The sequence below is a fragment of the Rutidosis leptorrhynchoides genome, chromosome 7, assembly GCF_046630445.1.
Source record: "Rutidosis leptorrhynchoides isolate AG116_Rl617_1_P2 chromosome 7, CSIRO_AGI_Rlap_v1, whole genome shotgun sequence".
NCBI classification, from domain to species: Eukaryota; Viridiplantae; Streptophyta; class Magnoliopsida; order Asterales; family Asteraceae; genus Rutidosis; species Rutidosis leptorrhynchoides.
The window spans coordinates 75,577,884-75,598,036 of record NC_092339.1 but is presented as its reverse complement, the minus strand read 5'-3'; the positions used below and the strand labels follow the sequence as shown (position 1 = coordinate 75,598,036).

The 20,153-nt window shown below is 33.8% G+C and overlaps 3 protein-coding genes across 4 annotated transcripts; 1 reads left to right on the top strand and 2 right to left on the bottom strand.

Moving 5' to 3' along the window:
* Nucleotides 1-4,298: 4,298 nt before the first annotated feature.
* LOC139859354 (uncharacterized) lies at nt 4,299-6,638 on the bottom strand. Its single transcript, XM_071848144.1, has 2 exons — nt 6,355-6,638; nt 4,299-4,509 (listed from the first exon to the last, which is right to left on the bottom strand). Exons 1-2 carry the CDS (start codon nt 6,612-6,614, stop codon nt 4,299-4,301), a joined length of 471 nt encoding a protein of 156 aa, XP_071704245.1. The 5' UTR covers nt 6,615-6,638.
* A 5,796-nt stretch (nt 6,639-12,434) lies between these two features.
* LOC139858527 (serine/threonine-protein kinase MPS1) lies at nt 12,435-17,577 on the top strand. Of its 2 annotated transcripts, XM_071847365.1 has the most exons (8): nt 12,435-12,535; nt 12,635-12,817; nt 13,025-13,417; nt 13,661-13,933; nt 14,081-14,568; nt 15,888-16,088; nt 16,376-16,537; nt 17,018-17,577. In XM_071847365.1, exons 2-8 carry the CDS (start codon nt 12,709-12,711, stop codon nt 17,555-17,557), a joined length of 2,166 nt encoding a protein of 721 aa, XP_071703466.1. In that variant the 5' UTR covers nt 12,435-12,535; nt 12,635-12,708; the 3' UTR covers nt 17,558-17,577. The 2 variants fall into 2 exon arrangements, with proteins under 2 accessions (XP_071703466.1, XP_071703467.1); XM_071847366.1 differs by lacking the exons at nt 12,435-12,535; nt 12,635-12,817 and having other exon boundaries at nt 13,382-13,417; nt 13,700-14,568.
* Nucleotides 17,578-17,900: 323 nt separating this feature from the next.
* LOC139859353 (oxysterol-binding protein-related protein 1C-like) lies at nt 17,901-18,631 on the bottom strand. Its single transcript, XM_071848143.1, has 2 exons — nt 18,359-18,631; nt 17,901-18,257 (listed from the first exon to the last, which is right to left on the bottom strand). The coding sequence occupies exons 1-2, from the start codon at nt 18,629-18,631 to the stop codon at nt 17,901-17,903; spliced, it is 630 nt and encodes a 209-aa protein (XP_071704244.1).
* Nucleotides 18,632-20,153: the final 1,522 nt, after the last annotated feature.

Below are 20,153 nucleotides of genomic sequence, written 5' to 3'. Positions count from 1 at the left end.
TGAATCCGAGGCCAACCCTACGTTTGTTCAACAATGTTATATGTATTTTTACTACAAAATACATTAGGTGAGTATATAGTCCCCTTTTAAACTTTAAATATTTTGGGCTGAGAATACATGCGCTGTTTTTATAAATGATTTACGTTATGGACACAAGTGATCAAAAATAAATCTATGTTGAGTTGTACCATGGCATATTTCTTTATACTTGGTAGCTAATATTTACGTGAGGAGCGTAAACGCGAATCCTGTTGATAGATCTATCTGGCCTGACAACCCCAACCGGGCTGGACGACCAGCATTTAACGGTTGCACAGTACTTCGTTTCGTTACTACACTTGGTACGGTGTAGGGTTTATTTAAGAGTATGCTGCTGTGATTTAAATGTTAAGTATGGTTACCAAGTGCTCAACGTCTTTTCTATACACGAGGAGTGTATTATGTATAAACTTTAAATCTTGTGGTCCATAGTTATAACGCTACTAGCAACAAAACCTATATATCTCACCAACTTTATATTGACGTTTTAAAGCATGTTATTCTCAGGTACGAATTAAGTCTTCCGCTGTGCATTTGCTCATTTAAAGAATATTACTTGGAGTCGATCATCGCGATGGGATCAACTGTTGAGGACTTCGTCCAGGAGGATAAGGTCGAGGTCTTTACAGTCACCTTCTCTCTTATCTCTCTTCTTCCTTTTCCTTCGAGATTCAAAACCTCAGCCCATCATCAACGTCACATGCTACCTTCAAACTATTTATGTTTCTTTTATTCGTTGATACTATTTCGAACACCAAACCAACTTCCACCACCATCATTACATTTTTTTTCTTTTACTTGAACCCGTCACCACCACTCTAATTTCTGTTTTCATATCGAGCTCCATCACCACTAAACCGCCACTCTCTCTACTCTCTATCCACCCTCTTCTTCGTTGCAACTATTGTTCACCTTCTGTTTGCAACTAAGACACCACGTAACCCATTACAAACCGCTGCCATTATTGATTTTCTGTTTTAATAACAAATGAAGAGGAGATGAAAGAAAGTTATAGAGAATAGTTTATGAGGGAAAGAGGAAAGATAAATAAAACAAAATGACTGGTACGTGTTCTCTATTAGTTCCTGGCCGACAAAATAGATTAGTAAGTTCCATTTCAATAATCCTAACATGTGCCACTTGTGTTCTTATTTAACCATCGGCTTTATGAATCACACATCTCTTTTTATTTTATTTTTGGGCCGACACTATCAAATGGATATATACCCCACTCACCACTGATTTCGGCTAGTGGGAGGTAAAGGAAATAAAAAGCATTGAGACAAATTTGGATGAGGAAGCTAAATACATGTTTCTTGGCCGTTTTTTTTTTAGTTAGTGGGATACATAATTAAGAGTAGGGTCAGTGGTATAGTAAGCCAAGTAAATTGAATCTTTAAACTGTGATAATGGGGCCGTGATATTACCATGTGATCTAGACAGAAGGATCGTAAGTTTTGTTTTGATGATTGGGCCATCGCAAAATAAATTTCTTTAGTTAGACTTGTAGATGGTTGGGCCGTGAACTAGTTTCCATGATGGGCCATGACTGCACATTTTATTGGGCTGTATTATCTAGTGGGCCGAGTTCCTGCAAGAGATCTAACTTCTGTGTCATAAGGTCTGTAAATGTAATGGATTCAAAAACGAAATGAACAATTATGATCATGATGTGGTGATTATGATGAGGATGGTACGTATATAGGTGTTACATGATATTAGTTTAATGTTAAGATGATAATAGATTGATAGGATAGAATTATGATCATGTTTAATGACATGATGATATTAGTTTATGATGATGATGAGAATTCGAGTTAAAAATGATAGAAATGGTGTTGTGATGATCGTGAATGGGATGAGTTGATCCAAATGTTCGAATAATAAAAATGATGATACGGATGTATAAATGATGAAGATGGTAAACAGAATTATTAGATAAGCAAAATTTATAACTGAAATAAAATAGAAAGTAAGGAGCAGAGGAATGATTTAGGTCGTTATCGGGTTAGCGGGACGTCGCTGGTTCAAACCCGGACTTGGGCATTTTTTTTTAAGGACTTCTTCTTTAAGGTAGTTTACTTATTTTTTATTATTATTATTATTATTATTATTATTATTATTATTATTATTATTATTATTATTATTATTATTATTGTTATTAGTAATTATTATTATTATTATGTTAATACAAATATTAGAAATATAGATATTAGTATCATAATTATTATTAAAAAAATTATTATGTTTATAGTTATTATTATTAGTATCCATTAGTATTAAAAATTAACATTTTTATTAAATGTATCATTTTTATTTAAGTTATCACTTTTATCATTAAGTATCATTTCTAACTTTATTTTCATTATTCGTATTTTTACCATTACTAATATTATTTTAATATTATATTATAATTTTAACAAAACAAACGATATTTATATAAAAATATATTTAATATTTAATATATATAACATAACAAAAGTAATATTTTTATTTTAAATATATAAAAAGAATATATGAAGCATATAGGTTATTAATATAAAAATGATATAACTAATAAATTTATATATATGTAAATTTGTACGATTACAATTATGTGTGTTAATAAATATATAATTAATTTAGGTTCGTGAATCCAAGGCCAACCCTGCATTGTTCAATATCGTCATATGTATTTTTACTACAAAATACAGTACTGTGAGTTTCATTTGCTCCCTTTTTAAATGCTTTTGCAATATATATTTTTGGAACTGAGAATACATGCGCTGCTTTTATAAATATTTTACGAAATAGACACAAGTAATCGAAACTACATTCTATGGTTGGATTATCGAATCGAATATGCCCCTTTTTAGCTTGGTAGCCTAAGAATTAGGGAAATGACCCCTAATTGACGCGAATCCTAAAGATAGATCTATGGACCTTGACAAGTCCCATTCGGGGTACGAATGCAATGTTTGTAAAATGTATCATATAGAGGTCAAGTACCTCGCGATTTAATCAACTGTTGTGAATCATTTATAATCGATATGGACTTCGTCCGGATGGATTAGGACGGGTCATTAGAAACTTCCCGAGTTTCGATTTCTTCAACTTTGATTTTAATTGAAGTTTTAGTAATCCGCATGTGTATCTTATACAGATGTGTACTAGGAAGCGAGAAGGTATTGTTTGTTGTTTGAAACTTTGTATATTAAAGAATAAAGGATGTGAGGTATTTTAAGATTTTTGGTATTTCTATATTATTACTCTTGAATTAAAAATACCTTTGATTTGATATACCTTACTCCATCAAGTAATTTTTCCAATTAAAAAGGTTGGAGAGAATAAAATGAAAAACCTTATTGATAACGATTTTAATGCTACTGGTTCTACCTTTAAATCGAGTTCTTCATTTGGGTTTATTTTTATGGAGTCATGAAAGGTTTTGATGGAGACAAAGTTGTAGCTGTTCTTATTAAAGTATTGACAATCTGATGATGAAGGTGAAAGTTTTATCCGTGAAAGAAATTCATGTTGTTACATAGATCGTGATATATTTGGGTGCTCAACAAAGACTTATGAGCGACTACCATATGTTTTTTTTATCTCTAATATGTGAACTTAAAAAATATATCATATAACTTTAGAATTTTGATAACACCATTCCGAAGGGTCATTGTTAACATTCTTTATATTATTGTACAATCTGATGATCGTCATTTAAAAAATAATTGATAATCATTACGTATAATGATTCAATTCATGTTAATGACAGCACTAAGAGTTGTCGTTAGCAAAATTCATAATTTTATAATTTAGAGTTTTTGTTATCAAGCATATATTTAAACCATGTAAAAAAGTCGTAATATCCTTTCGAGACCGTCTAACTCGGTGTGGTTTAGATTCTTTGTTGTGTTTTGGATTGTTTAATGTCGATATTGAGTTTGTTGTTATTAGTGTTTGCTTTGATTTGTTTAGTTCCTGTTTGTAGCCTTTTGTTCTGATGCAACTTGGTAGACATGGTTCTAGACAACACTTGCTTGTTGTTAGGGGTTAAAGAACATTACGTCTCTTGCATTTTTAGACATTAATAACCAGCCATACCCCGAACAATGTATTTCGACATCACCAACAAGTTCTTGTGATGTTCTTATGAAGTACTTGTTACCCAACATCGCATCAGTAATAGTTATAATGCCTCGATCTTTGTCTAAGACCATCGACCACGGTGAATGTAAGGAATATGTCTGGTGTCTGGTGCAATGTCGGTATTTCTGTTATGTACTCCATCGAATGACAGGTAATGTTGTTGTTAATTGCTTGCATGTTGCATGAAAGTTGAGATAATCGACATCAACACAAAATTTCATAATCATCTCCAAGCTATGAAACGGAAAACTAATTTCGAGCTCATCATTGACCACCACTATATCAGATTCATTATCCTCTTCTTGTATAGAAGATTCAACACTGCACTCCCCTTGTAACCTACACACATTATAATTTATAATTTAAAATATAGTGTTTTAATCGAGAGGGAAACACTTTTTTTGGGGGAAGTTATTTTTTTTCGTTTTTTTTAATTTTTTTTTTCAAACATAAAGATCACATGAAAATATGAACATTTAAAAAAGACACTTTGTGATAAATATTATTATTTTGGCGGAAAAACGCTCGAAGAAATTAAATGATAACATGCATCATATGTAATGTTTTAATTAAAGTTTTTTTTAAGTGGTTAGAAATTAGATTTTAGAAATTAGGGTTCAGATATTAGAGTTTGGAAATTAGGGTTTAGATTAAATTTTTAACATGAACGGTTTATAGTTCAGGGTTTTGGGTTAGAGGGCTAAATTTTGAAAAAAAAACTTCACATAAGATGAAAAAATATGATGAAAGAAAACTCTAATTAGAACATTACTCATGATGCATGTTATCATTTATTTTTCGAGCGTTTTCCCGCCAAAATAAGAATATTCATCACAAAGTGTCTTTTTTAAATGTTCATATTTTCATTTTCATGTGATCTTAATGTTTGAAAAAGAAAATTGAAAAAAATGAAAATATAAAAATAAAAAATTTACTTCCCGTTTCCCAAAAAAGTGCTTCCGAGTGCTTCCGTTTTAATGATGACCCTTAAAAAACAAAACATGTAAGATCATGAATAACGTCTCCTCTTTGCAAACCTCACAAATTTCGCCAATTTGGAAAGATTTGATAAATCTCCAAAAAAAGGTTTCCGCCTTTGATTTAGTTGGTCCAAATAATTGGAAGTGGGTTCTAGGTAACGGTAAAAGTATTTTATTTTGGTATGACTCGTGGGCCGACGGACGTATCTTGAAGGACGAGTACCCATCGTTGTTCTTCTTGTGCCCTTTTAAATCCAAAAACGTCCACTGGTTTCGTCACCCTGCTTCTGCCAATACAGTGCAACATGGGTGGGACCTTCACATTCCTACCCATCTCTCTATCTTCTTCGATTCTTTTTTGGCACAACAGCTCAAGTTTTTTTTAGGAAGGTACTGGCTAAATGATTCGGTTGATGACAAAGTAATATGGGCCGCAGGCCCATACGATTCCTATTCGGTAGCGGACGCCATTCGTATTTTGGTTCAGTCTAGTAATCTTTCTCTTCCAGTGTGGCCGAAAGTGGTGTGGGATAATAAAGTGCCTTCCAAAGTAATGATTTTCCATTGGCTCGCTATTATGAAAAGTATTCCCGTCAAAGACGTGTTGGCTAAAAGAAACATCTTGCCTACGAATCAATCTTCTCTTTGTGTTTGGTGTATGCTCGAAGTAGAAACCATTGATCACCTTCTAATACATTGCAAATGGTCTTCTTGTATTTGGTCGGATCTTTTTCGTTGGTGGAACATTCGTTGGGTTGTACCGAGGTCCATTGTTGAGTTCTCCTTCGATTGGTATTATGGCATGGGGATCAAAGCTTCGAAATTTTGGAAGTTGATAGGTCCCGCTACTCTATGGGCAATTTGGATAGCGAGAAACGATATGGTTTTCAATGGCAAGTTCATATGTCGTTCTACTATCGTCCGTAATATCAAGCTCAAATGATTTCTTTGGGCGTCCAACCTCAAGCTAGTGCATGGGTTACAAGCATACGTTTGGGATCATAATCCGGCTCTTCTTGTTTAATTTAGCTAGTTTTTTTCAATGTTTCATTTTGCTAGCTCAATGTAATTCTGGCCAATTGTATGTTTCTGTTAACTTCATCTCTTTGATGAAGTTTTGTTTAATATGATCCTTTTTCGGCAAAAAAAAAAAAAAAAAAAATGTATGAAAAAAAGGTAAAAGTCAATGTAAATCATTAATTACCTGCATCCAGGGATAGACCAAATTGTATGATTCTTAGATAGCAAACATGTATCTGACATTGGAGACATGGTGATAGTTCTTTTTCGAACATCGTACGAATTTATTACTTGGCCCATTTCGTCTACAATGTTTATATAAGCCCTTAACTTAGAGGGGATGGAAATTGCAGGACTGCAATTCACACAGCTAATATTAGATCCATCAATGAAAAATACAACATCTTTAAGGTCTTCCATTTTCTCCCACAATATACTCGCCATATCCAATTTAAACAGTTACACAGAATAAATCTCACCATTTTTCTCACATGAATAAATGAAAAATAGATCGTCACTTGAACCTTTTAAAAAAGGAGAAATTCGAGAGTAAGGAATTTCAGGTTGTGGAGGTTGTTTCAATAATGGTAGTAGATTGATCACAACTTTGTTATCCTGCACGCCGATGTCGAGATAAACGACAAGATTTTCACAACCTTTGGAACTCAAAAAGTAAATTTTACCATTGAAATAGGTTGGACAAAAAAGGAAACCACGGTCACCTCCTGTGATACTTATTAGCTGTTTATGATAAGACATTTTTGTCCACTTTAACTTGTTTCTTTTTTTGCGGTCTAATCTACAAATAGCAAACCTAGGTTCTCCGGGTGAGGTTACCAATAAAATCGAGTTTGGATCGTCAGGAGGGAATGTCAAACAACATTCGAAATAATAACAAGGCAGTTTTGGGAGTTGTATGATCTTACAAGTTTGTGGGTTCCAAAGAGACCACGTGATGTTTAAGTCATCGGTGTTAACATCTAGATATGTGGACAGAACCACCCAACCATGAAAACATGCTTGGATACATTTCCCAGTCAACTCAGGGATTCGACATCGATATTGAGATAATGGGTTGTGTAAGTTGCAGAAGATCTGCTCGTGTTCTTCCGTTTCGCGGTTCATGAGCTGAGCAAGCAACCATGGATACTTTGAGTGTTGTGGAGGTAACTGATCATATACTACTTCTGAATCACAATTAATCTGCTTCTGATCCATCGAACTAACATGTTCACAAAAATAGCAACAACTTTATATATTGTATGGTTAAAATTACACAATGTTAACTTTATATATTGTAGGGTTAAAGCTATAAATAAGCTATATACTTTTACTTTTGTTCCAATGTAGGTTATATACCTAATAAAATACCATTGTAGGCTATATACTTTCAAAAAGTGTGCTAATATGAACGCATTGAACTTGTTAACCGCATAAAACAAAAATGAGCGAACAAAGGTGAAAGTATATGGGTTAAAGCCAAAAATAGGCTACAAACTTACACAAATGTACCGATGTCGCCCACAAACTCATTTCCGTTCTACTGTCGCCTACAAACTTTCAAAAAATGTGCTAATATCAACATTTTGGCATTTTGACCTGTTACATACTAATTTTGACCTGCTAATTTTTTTTTTTTTTTTTTTTTTTTTTAAGAGTTAAGATCCAATCCACGAACGACACGTGTCAATTTTGACCTGTTTAGCCGGTAGCAAGTCATTTTTGTTTACATTGGTACACTTTTTGAAAGTTTTTGTTTACATTGGTACACTTTTTGAAAGTTTGTAGGCGACAGTAGGACGAAAATAAGTTTGTGGGCGACATCGGTACATTTGTGTAAATTTGTAGCCTATTTTTGGCTTTAACCCAAAGTATATAGCCTACATCGGAACAAATCATTTTTGTATATAGCCTACATCGGAATGAAAGTATATAACAACCATATAAAATTAAGAAAGAAAAAAAAATGTTATAAATTTGATTTTACCGGTTCAGCAGGTAACCGGTCACCAATAGCCTACATTAGAAGACTTTTTGAAAGTATGTGACATACACTGGTAATTTATTGGGTATATAGCCTACATTGGAACAAAAGTGAAAGTATATAGCGTGTTTATAGCTTTAACCCTATATTGTATGGTTAATATGATCCATATGTATTGACGTATTGATTGTTGTGAAAGATGCGAGTGTTTACAGTTCTAAGATATAGTTCAACGCAGCAAGAAATTTTAGTCGTTGGTGGCACCAAAGAACAATCGATCTTTCCAATATGAAGTGTTAATGTAAAAACTAATAAAATTCAAAACTCTAAATTGGTTGATGGGTGATTAAAACTTTATATTTGATATTTAAAACTTAGTTTATTGAAGTGTTGAAAGATCGAATGAGTGTATTCCTATACTAATTAAGTCACTCATTCATAACATGTCATTTTTAAGGTAAAACACTAAAGATCATCAATTTAACAAATCAAAAACAGTTCATGCAATATTATTTGATAAAAATTACTATACCTAACGACTACTACTTAGAAAAATGCAAATTACTAGCAACCACTAACTAACACAGAAAGTCAATTTAACAAATGAACTTTTACCTTACACTACAAAGCATAAAATTCCATTAAAAGAAATTTTAACAAATGTTATGACTTATAACAACAGAGATGCAAGTAATTAAGTGTTAAAAGAAGCCGTTAAATGGAAATAAATATAAGTTTTTATGTTCATATATTACTTCCAATTTTGACTCCATATATTCAACTAAATAAAGCCCCTAATTTGACGTTTAAAAAAATCATAATCATATTGGTACCAAATTAAAAAACATAAAACTTGTACACATTTATTGGCAATTTTGGCACCTTACTTTGGGGCATTTGCCCTAATCTTATATGAAATCTACATTCACAAGTATATACCAGACACCTTACTCAACCAATTAATTAACAGAAAACCTAAAAACCGGAATCACGAAAAAGGTATAACAGTAACATTACCTTAACGAACCGGAATCACGAAACCAAAAGCACACGAGCTTGATTTCTTTTTCCACAGCCGCTCACACACTCGTATTTGGGGTTTCTAAATTTCGTAATGTAGATGAATTCGTGTGGATTTTAACGTACCACTATCACCAAACTTCACTGTATTAATGAGATTATTAATTTCAGCACACGTAATTTTAATCAAAGATGCAAAAATCGGAAAAATCGGCCGAGTTTTTATCGAGAAATCGTTTCGGAGTTGCTGTCGAGTTCTCGTTTTGGAATCGGCCAATAATTCGGTCAACGACCTGTTTCATCGGTCAACGACTGATAAATTGAGTTTCTCGGTCAAATCGGCCAAATCTCGATCAAATCTCGGGTATCATAAATATTATCCCAAAAGTCAACGAAAGTCAACCGCCGACAACTTCCAAAGTTCTCCCCGAGTTCTCCGAGAACTCCAAAAAATGTTCCCGCCGAGAACTCCCTGAGTTTCGATTTCTTCAACTTTGATTTTAATTGAAGTTTTAGTAATCCGCATGTGTATCTTATACAGATGTGTACTAGGAAGCGAGAAGGTATTGTTTGTTGTTTGAAACTTTGTATATTAAAGAATAAAGGATGTGAGGTATTTTAAGATTTTTGGTATTTCTATATTATTACTCTTGAATTAAAAATACCTTTGATTTGATATACCTTACTCCATCAAGTAATTTTTCCAATTAAAAAGGTTGGAGAGAATAAAAGACAAAATTTCATTCCTCGTCCCTGAACTTTACATCAGTTTTGACTCCCTGTCCTTTTTTTTTTTGTGCATTTCTCGTCCCTAAACTATGAAAAGAGTACATCCCTTGTCCCCCCGTCTACTTTCTGTCTATTTCAGCCGTTAAGTCAAACATGTGCAAAACATGTGAGGGTATTTTAGTCTTTCTTCCTCTTTCATCTCTTTACCCCTTCATCATTCCTCGTCCCTGATAGTATTTCTTCCTTTTTCATCTTTTTTGGTTGATTCCCCAATAGATCTGATCACTTCCACGTCATCACTCCTCTCCTCTCAAACAATCACCACCGTCTCTCACTCACTCTCCTTCCTTCGATATATCCATTTCATCATCCTCTATTTCCTCATCTCTCTCGAATAAAATCAAATCGAAAATCGCTACTACCTCGTCGCCACTCAGATCTAACCTAATTTCAATCTCGTACGAGTCAATTGACTCTATAATTAAACACGATTACGAAAAGGAAATACCTAATAACAAGATTGAGAACAATCATGTGTTTATTTACTTACTCAATTTAGGTGCGCAATCGAAACCCTACTGGTATAGATACACCGATACAGGCGATTCATCACTCGGTGTAACTAAATATTCTGGAACTATCTGGACCGGAAAAAAACCGCTACTTGTGGATTGATTTAAGTGATGGACCAGTTGACTACGGGCCGGCTTTATTAGGTGATGGTGTACTACCATGTGGCGAGTTTCATCCTTTAACTGCTTTACATGGTAGACCTAAATCTCAAAAAGCTCAACTTGCTGATTTAGCTTCTTTAGTTCACAGTGCTTATAAGGTTCTTCTTGTTCCTTCTTTAAGAATCCCTATTGCTTTTGAAAACACATGGCTTGTTCAGTTTATACATATACAAGGTGCTGATGTTGACAATGAATATAAGAAAGGGTTAGATTTTGGTCAAATTGAGAAGAATTTTGCTGAGAAGAATTTTGGTCAAATTGAAAAAGAATTTTAATTTTGAATAATCTATAATGAAGATCAGAACGTGTAATCGTGTAATGAATTGTGTTTGTGTTAGTGATTTAATTAAGGGTGTTGGTTAATTGATTTGGTTTCTTGATTAGAAATTAGGATTTATATTTTTTTAGGGATGAATTAGGGAGAAGTAAAGTAGATAAGGAAGGGGTAAAGGGAACAAAGAGGAAGAAAGACTAAAATACCCTCACATGTTTTGCACATGCTTTACTTAACGGCTGAAATAGACAGAAAGTAGACGGGGGGACGAGGGTTGTACTCTTTTCATAGTTTAGGGACGAGGAATGCACAAAAAAAAAGAAAAAGGACAGGGAGTCAAAATCGATGTAAAGTTCAGGGACGAGGAATGAAATTTTGTCAGAATAAAATGAAAAACCTCATTGATAACGATTTTAATGCTACTGGTTCTACCTTTAAATCGAGCTCTTCATTTGGGTTTATTTTTATGGAGTCATGAAAGGTTTTGATGGAGACAAAGTTGTAGCTGTTCTTATTAAAGTATTGACAATCTGATGATGAAGGTGAAAGTTTTATCCGTGAAAGAAATTCATGTTGTTACATAGATCGTGATATATTTGGGTGCTCAACAACGACTTATGAGCGACTACCATATGTTTTTTTTATCTCTAATATGTGAACTTAAAAAATATATCATATAACTTTAGAATTTTGATAACACCATTCCGAAGGGTCATTGTTAACATTCTTTATATTATTGTACAATCTGATGATCGTCAGTTAAAAAATAATTGATAATCATTACGTATAATGATTTAATTCATGTTAATGACAGCACTAAGAGTTGTCGTTAGCAAAATTCATAATTTTATAATTTAGAGTTTTTGTTATCAAGCAGATATTTAAACCATGTAAAAAAGTCGTAATATCCTTTCGAGACCGTCTAACTCGGTGTGGTTTAGATTCTTTGTTGTGTTTTGGATTGTTTAATGTCGATATTGGGTTTGTTGTTATTAGTGTTTGCTTTGGTTTGTTTAGTTCCCGTTTGTAGCCTTTTTCTGATGCGACTTGGTAGACATGGTTCTAGACAACACTTGCTTGTTGTTAGGGAGTTTTGTGGTTTAGATTCGAGCCTTGGCGTTATGTTTTTGTTGTATGATTGTCGGTTTCTTTCATCTTCCGATGAGAGAGCCCAGTCATAGTTTTCCTTTGCAAAAACAAGAATTAAACTGTATTTTTATAAAATACTCTTTCCAACCCATATCTACTGTCAATTTTTTTATTTATTTGTTATCGTCCAAAATTAATAGTCAAATTTCATAAATAAAAATAAGAAATAAAGAGTAAAAACTCATTTATACTTTTAATGTACGTGAGTAGGTATGACAAAAATACAATGTATAATAATGATATTTCTTGAATTGAATTGTGTGTTTTTTGTGAGAGGACAATTGAATTAGAATTACACTTTTAATGTACGTAGGTGAGACTAAAATATAATATAATAATGATATTTCTTAAATTGTGTGTTTTTTTGTAAGGGTACAATTGAATGGGTTACAATGAATTAATAAATTGTATAGTAACAGCAACATATACGGTATCAGACTACATGAGAGCGCCAAACCTACGTTTTTTGAAATTGGTAACCCCCAAATCTCTCTGATTAGGTCTGCCATCAATCAATCATCTTGTTTAGAGTTCCGATGCCTTAATTGTTGTCTCAATTTGTTCATTTTTTCAGTTTCTGGCGACAATATCTGTATCTATCTATATATGAACAGATATATGCAACAGAAATGCCTGTGAGATCCATCAATGGACGGCAACAGTAGGAAGGCTAACCTTCCACCAGACCACAAGCCATCCTTCAATTCTTCTCCCCCTCGCTTGCTCCGTGATCTTCAAGCCGCCTTCAAACGCCCTCGTACACTCTCTCCCTCTGTATCTATATGTGTATATATATGTCATATTGTTATGTAACTTTGAACTGCAATGCATATATTGTTAGCAATTCGATTCTTTCTGGATTATGTGAAATTAGGGTTTTATTTCCGCGTTATTAGCTGGATTTGTAAATTTAGGGTTAATTAGGGTTAGTTTAGGGTTAATTAGGGTTTTGTGCTTAATGCAGGACCACAGGTGAACAATATACAACCGAGAAGATTAGCGGCTCCTCGACGGGAAATAATAAAGAGCTCGGGACCGATAATAGATTCAAAAATGGATGAATCTCAATGTGTGTCTGTGGAGCATATAGTTCAGGATTCTAGTTCATTGATTAAGCCTATGATGACTGTTGGTACTGATAATCATGATTCCATTTCCATATCACCGCCTCTGATTTCGCATACATCTACGGAACATGTGAAGTTTATATCGACTGATGGCCAGAGTGGTCAAAGCAGTTTCAGCTGTGATTGTAGAAACAACAATATGAGTGATTTGCCTTGCTTAAAATGTGGAAATGTTTTAGATGGTCCGAAGAAGGTTCAATTTGCATCAGGAATCGAGACAAGATCTCATGGTAACTTTTTGCTTGTTTCTTGCTAGAAATTCAATTGATTATTTATATAACTTTTTTGATATGTTTAAAGTTATTAGCTTGATATTTTCTATTTGTTGGCATATCTAATACGATGATATACGACATATATGTATCGTTCTAAAGAAATATGACATATATGTCACATATCCCTATCAAATATAGATTGCCAACTACTGCACAATGTTTATGCAGGGTGTGATGACCATATGGACTTGAGCGTAGCCAACTTGTTGACTAAAATGGGTTCTTCTGCATTGACAGAAATGGAAAGCAACAAATATGATCAATTATATGCCTCGAATGCTCTGCATGTGAATAACCCGAGTTTCCATAATGTGGAAGCAGATCTTAGCTCAAGGTCTAATCAGGTTGATCCCTTAAGAAACTTCCTGCAAAGTGATTTTGGCCACCACATGACTTCATCTTCAGTTGTTGGCTCAACTTGTGCTACAACAACACTTTTAAATTCAGCAAATGCTCCTAAGCTGAGTTCAACAACCAACAATTCTCAAACTTATCAACACGAGACCGTTCAGGCTGGCCATTTATGTGATATGAACAATCAACAAATGGCACAAATTGATATGGAGGTTAAAAATAGTAGCAAAGTAATAGCTGACCGTGATCAGCATCCTTCTGTTGCAGTGGAATCATATCCTGAAAACAAATGTGATTTCCCTAGAGATCAACAAGGCATACCTAAAGACCCCCCTCCTGTTGCTGAAACTTCAACAAAACAGGATGTATTTGCAGGTGATAATATGGATATACAGTCCCAATCTCTTATATCAAATGATCAAAATTCCACTGTGAAATCAACATCTTCAAAATCTGAAAAAGATGCAAGGCCTGCTTCAAAGAGAGATCCATCAGCACCTCGTAAGAAAAGTTATGATTCGGATTTGTTTTTCAAGGTTAATGGAAAGCCTTATCAAAGGCTTGGAAAGATAGGAAGTGGAGGAAGTAGTGAAGTCCACAAAGTAATTTCCCAAGATTGCAAAATATATGCTTTAAAAAAAATAAAGCTTAAAGGTCGTGATTATGCAACTGCTTATGGGTTTTGTCAAGAAATTGAATATTTAAACAAACTCAAGGGAAAGGACCATATTATCCAACTCATCGATTATGAGGTATGTGCTTTAGATAGATAATTACCTAGAAAATAAATAAATACGAATATGGTCATTTATTGTATATGCTTTCTAGACTTGGGCTATGGGTAACATTGGCATTCTCTATTTGAATTTGTGCAATCGTATTGTTTACTGTTCTTTAGACTTTATACGGTCATCCGTAGGGAAAAAGCTATGAGACTTTATATTGATTTGACGTTTTGATTCTAAGATCACAGAAGTTGGAAAATTACCAAAAGATTATATAATTGAGATATAGATGCCTGCCAAGTCTCTCATGCGTGAGATTGGGTATTGTTGTATAAATCTAAGAAAAATGGCTTATAGTCAAGGTTGCAAAAGTCGGGAATGGTCTTTCGGGACCTTGTAGGGACTAATCATCCAAGTCGGGGACTAATTATTTTGGACTCTTTTACATTTACATATTAAACATCAAAACTAAATATGTAAATATAGAATAGAACCATAAACGTTAACAAACATAAACTTTAACATAATTGTCTAGCAACATAAACATAATCGTTCAATTGCTCAAATACTTCAAACATTAATATTTGTTATTAGATTCATTCTTCATTGTCGTCCAAAGCTTTGTCTTAATCGTTTGGAACCAGGTATGGTATATCAGAAGGAAAGTAGTGGCCCAACAGTTTTCAAATGTCATCCAAAACCATAATTTTGATTCAAATTTGAATTTTGACCAACTTTTACTGATTCTGACCCAATAAATTTGACTTTTGACTGATTTGACCTGTTGACCAATGTTGATCAGTGTTGACAGACTTTTTAGCCCGATTTAGGCCTAGTCGAGTCGAACCAGTCCCAAAACTTGGCTATTCCTTGACTAGTCGGCCGACTTTTACAACACTACTTAACCTAAACACTTGGCTGAAAGCAAATTGTCATAATTATCCCTTGATCTCCTTCAAACCTACATATTATTACACCTTATCGACTTTAAAAAATATTCATTAGTCCCCTTCTTCCTCACTCTCTTTATATGCCTGGTTTTAGAAAGCTCTCAAATTTTTAGTATAGTTTCTTCTATCGTTGAAGAGCATGAAGGTGTAGAATAACACCTCGATATAATTGATTCAAATTCTTCTCCATCATACTAAGTAATTTGTAATACTATTCTATGAAGACATGTTACTAATATTTGTATGTTATGCCATATTATAGCTTCCAGAAACTTTATTTATAGAAGATTTCATCATTACATTTGTCTACAATATAATCTCACGAGTAAAATGTTTGCAAAAATAAAAATAAAAATGACTTGACTCTACGATTCTTGGCTACTTTCAACATGTTAGGTGACAGATAAGGCTTTGCTTAAGGAAGTCATGAGTGGCAGTATGAGTAACAAGGATGGCAGAGTGAAGGACGACGGTTGTATATTCATGGTACTCGAGTATGGTGAAATCGATTTAGCTCATATGCTGTCTCAGACGTGGAAAGAACTCGACAAGTCAGAGTCAACCATAGATGAGAATTGGCTTCGTTTTTACTGGCAGGTTTTGATCAATCCCTTGGATCCTTTTATTTTTGTTCTTCATAATACCTATTTTGGTTTATATAGCTCTACCTTGAACTAAAAGGCTAAGAATATTTGATTTTATATTATATAGGCTTCACCTTGATTGAAAACATATTTTTTTTGTTCGTTACAGTGTTGACGATCTGCTTTCTCTTGGTAGAATCAGAAAAATTGCATTCTTATTGTTTATTTGATAAAAAATTGGCAGAGTTATGAATTTGCAAATAATGTAATAATGTGTTATTTTTTTTAAATGAATGACAGCAAATACTTAAAGCTGTTAAAACCATACACGAGGAACGTATTGTGCACTCAGACTTGAAACCAGCTAATTTTCTCCTCGTCAGAGGCTCACTGAAACTAATAGATTTTGGTATTGCAAAAGCTATTATGAGTGACACCACACACATTCAACGAGATTCTCAGGTTAGTTAGTCAGCAATTATATCATGCTTATTAATTGTTATATAAAGTTTAGACTTTTTTGCACCGGTGGTCCCTTGTATATACATCAAATTAAATGCCACGTCCCTGTCATTATTTTTTAGCTCCGGTGGTCCCTTAATTTTTCAACTGTTGCCTTGGTGGTCCCTCCGTCTATTTCCCGTTAAAAACATCCGTTAAGTGCCATCATGATGGCACTTAATGGAAATTAGACGGAGCGACCACCAAGGCAACTGTAAAAAATTAAGGGACCACCGGAGCTAACAAAAATAATGACAGGGACGTGGCATGCAATTTGATGTATATACAAGGGACTACCGGCTCAACAAAGTCTAAAGTTTAATACAAAATATGGTTCAAAACAACCAAACCCAACCGGTTACCCTCTCATTTGGCCAACTATACATAACACACCAACTTGCTCGTCTATTTGGTCCTGAGTTATAAACTTTGTTGTTGCAGGTGGGTACACTGAGTTACATGTCCCCTGAGGCATTCATGTGTAACGAAACAGATGCAGACGGAAACATAATCAAATGTGGTCGTCCATCAGATATTTGGTCACTCGGGTGTATCCTTTACCAAATGGTATATGGACGAACACCCTTTGCTGATTACACAACCTTTTGGGCGAAATTCAAAGTAATCACAGATCCTAATCATGAAATCAGTTACGAACCACTATCAAATATTTGGCTTCTTGATTTAATGAAAAAATGCCTTGCTTGGAATCCAAAAGAACGATGGACAATCCCTGAACTTCTTCAACATCCTTTTCTTGTTCCCCCAATTCCACCTCCATTTCCTAACCCTAATTCTTGTATTGAAGATCCAGAAACAAAAATTTTGTGTTCTCGACTCCAACAATTGGTAAATGGACAAATACCAAATATTTTTTCCGTGGGTTCAAGTTCAGTTCCATTAGATCAAAAACGTATGTTGATCGATGAAGCTATGTCGAATCTCCTTAAACTTAAGGAGCAGCTAGGTAACTCATTGTGATTAATCATAATGGGGACTGTGTAGGCTAATTTCTATCTAGGTATTACCTGGTGCTTTCTTTTTTTTATCTGTACAAGTTTGTATTTTGTGATTATTGACAATTGATTAGGGATCATTTGTTGATATTTGTATTATGAAATGATTGATGATCTAGAACATTGAGTTTGTTCGCTAATGATTGATTGATGATCTCGACGCTTATTTTGGAACAAATAGAATTAATAGACACTTACAATGGAGGGACCGTGGAGTATATGTTTGTGACTTGTCGATGTGTGTGTATTTTAACAGTTTAAAGTTCAATAAAAACGAAGATACAACCAACCGGATCTATGTGCATGTACTATAGCCTATCTAACGAATTCATGAGAAGCCTTAGTTTCTTCCGAATAAGCACAAGCTGATCTTGCATTTCTGAAAACTCAATTCTCATAATTCTTTCGGCATCTTGAATAATCTCCTCATTTAGCCCTTCTTCTAATAATCTCGTTCGTAATTTTTCAGTTGACACCACAACGCTGTTTATAGGATTCATCAACTCACAATTAGACACTCGTGGAAACATTCGCTTCACTGCCTTTAAAGCTTCCATCCATTCCATTTGATCTTCTCGAGTGTTCGCCTTCAAATGTAGCCTTTTTGTGCCTGTAAATATTGAAAATCTTCTGTTATCTGATCTACATTCCAAAACAGACGATACCTAATCATACAACGAAAAAAAATCAGTATAACTAACTGCACCAACCGAAACCATCAAACTTAAACTAGCTATTTCAATAGGATAGTGTAATCTATATTCACCTTGAGGTGAAGTTCGCCTAGTGGCTTTCGACGATGGGCTATGCAGCTTCCAATAACTCGACATCCTTGATCAGTTTCTTTTGAAACAATTATATTGGGACCGTGAATCGTGTAATAGGAAAGCACACCATCTTGTAACACAAACAATCTAGGTTTCCATCGTTTACAACAGTTGATCCATTTATGCAATATTCCACATATCCTTGGTGTCGCTTCAACATGGTGGTTGTCAATGGTGGAGGGTGGGGGAGGCATGATCAGTGATGGAGACATGGCAAATAATGTATGAATGTATGCTAGTGAGGAAAGAATGGTGTACCTTTATTTAGGCAAATTACCAGTTAATGTTACTAAAGATGTAATGTAATTTCTAATATGTATTCGTGGTTCTAAATCAGTCTTTATCATTCTAAATTAATTATTGTCATGTTGAACTTGATCATATAAGCACATTTTATTTATTTAATTTTCACACACATGAGCATGATATATTACACGTCATTAATTTTAAGGATTTTACTAACAGTGGTTTTTAGACTGTTAACGTGCATTAAATAATTGAATATAGATTAAAAAGTGTTGCTTTCAAGTCATTAAGTAACCACTTAGTACAACACTATATAACACACTATCAACAACGCTGGGTTTGTTGTTAGCATAACCCTAATATTGAATATAGGATTTAAAATTTTGATATTAAATTGCATTAGGCCGGATGCAATGGAGTGTTAGCCACCGACCGCCACCCGTTAACAGCCACCACCAGCAAACCGTTAACGAGGCCGACAATGGCCCCTGCAACGAGGGTAACGGCCAGAAAGTGGGCCCCACAGATTTATTTATTTATTTTTTTCCAACGGCGAGAATTTTTTTTTTTTTTTTTTTTTTACATATTACTTATTTACTTATTACACTATATATACATACACATACTACACAAACATAATCACACACTCATACTACACTCTCAATCTTTATTCAATATCAAACACTCAATATTAGTATATCACACACTCATACAATCTCAATCTTCCATTCAAACAAAAATGTCTCAACCAATTAACAACAATTATGTAATGTTTTTAATTTTTAATAATGTAATGTTTTTATTTTATTTAATAAAATGTTATTTGTATTTATTTATTGTATTTAAATAATATTTATAAATTGGTTAAAGTTTGAAATGGAGTGTATGATAATGAGGGTTTAGTGAAAGGAATGTGAAAGAAATGTCAAAGTATTTGTGCTAATGTGACGCTATTGTGACGGGTAAAATGTGTGTTAAAACCTTGAACCATTGTATGTGGCCTTAGTGTATTGTAGATAGCTTATTAGAAGTTAACTCTTTTTTAATATTTTTTTTTTCAGTTATCAAATCTACAATACGGAATACGGTGTACATGTTAACAACAACCTTACTATTAGACTATTTGTAGTGGTGGTGTGGGTGGGTTAGAGGCGTGAGTTGCTTTTTGAGCTTTTTTGATGACTAGGACGTGTGGGTTAGTTGTGTGGAGTAGTGGTGGTGTGGGTGGGTTAGTGGAATGCTGACGTGGCATTTAATTTTTATTTTTTGTTGTTTTTTAATGATTTGTTTTATTTAAATAAGTAGAAAAAAATGTAACATAATTTGAATAATTAAAATGACATCTTAACAAATAAAAAAAAATACATAATTAAATAGTTAAAAAAAAGGTACATAAATTAAATTCATAAACTAAAGACGAACAAACATAAACTAATCGGTGTTCGGAATGTTGCCAACCACAAAATCTCTTGTTGTGACCACATTTTT

Coding starts and splice junctions, on each gene's coding strand:
- LOC139859353 (XM_071848143.1), bottom strand. CDS start 18,631: ATGTCTCCATCACTGATCATGCCTCCCCCACCCTCCACCATTGACAAC. Junction 18,258..18,358: donor TAGGCGAACTTCACCTCAAG/GTGAATATAGAT, acceptor TTGTATGATTAG/GTATCGTCTGTTTTGGAATG.
- LOC139859354 (XM_071848144.1), bottom strand. CDS start 6,614: ATGGCGAGTATATTGTGGGAGAAAATGGAAGACCTTAAAGATGTTGTA. Junction 4,510..6,354: donor TGGTCTATCCCTGGATGCAG/GTAATTAATGAT, acceptor TAATGTGTGTAG/GTTACAAGGGGAGTGCAGTG.
- LOC139858527 (XM_071847365.1), top strand. CDS start 12,709: ATGGACGGCAACAGTAGGAAGGCTAACCTTCCACCAGACCACAAGCCA. Junction 13,418..13,660: donor AATCGAGACAAGATCTCATG/GTAACTTTTTGC, acceptor ACTTGAGCGTAG/CCAACTTGTTGACTAAAATG. Junction 16,089..16,375: donor GGCTTCGTTTTTACTGGCAG/GTTTTGATCAAT, acceptor AATGAATGACAG/CAAATACTTAAAGCTGTTAA.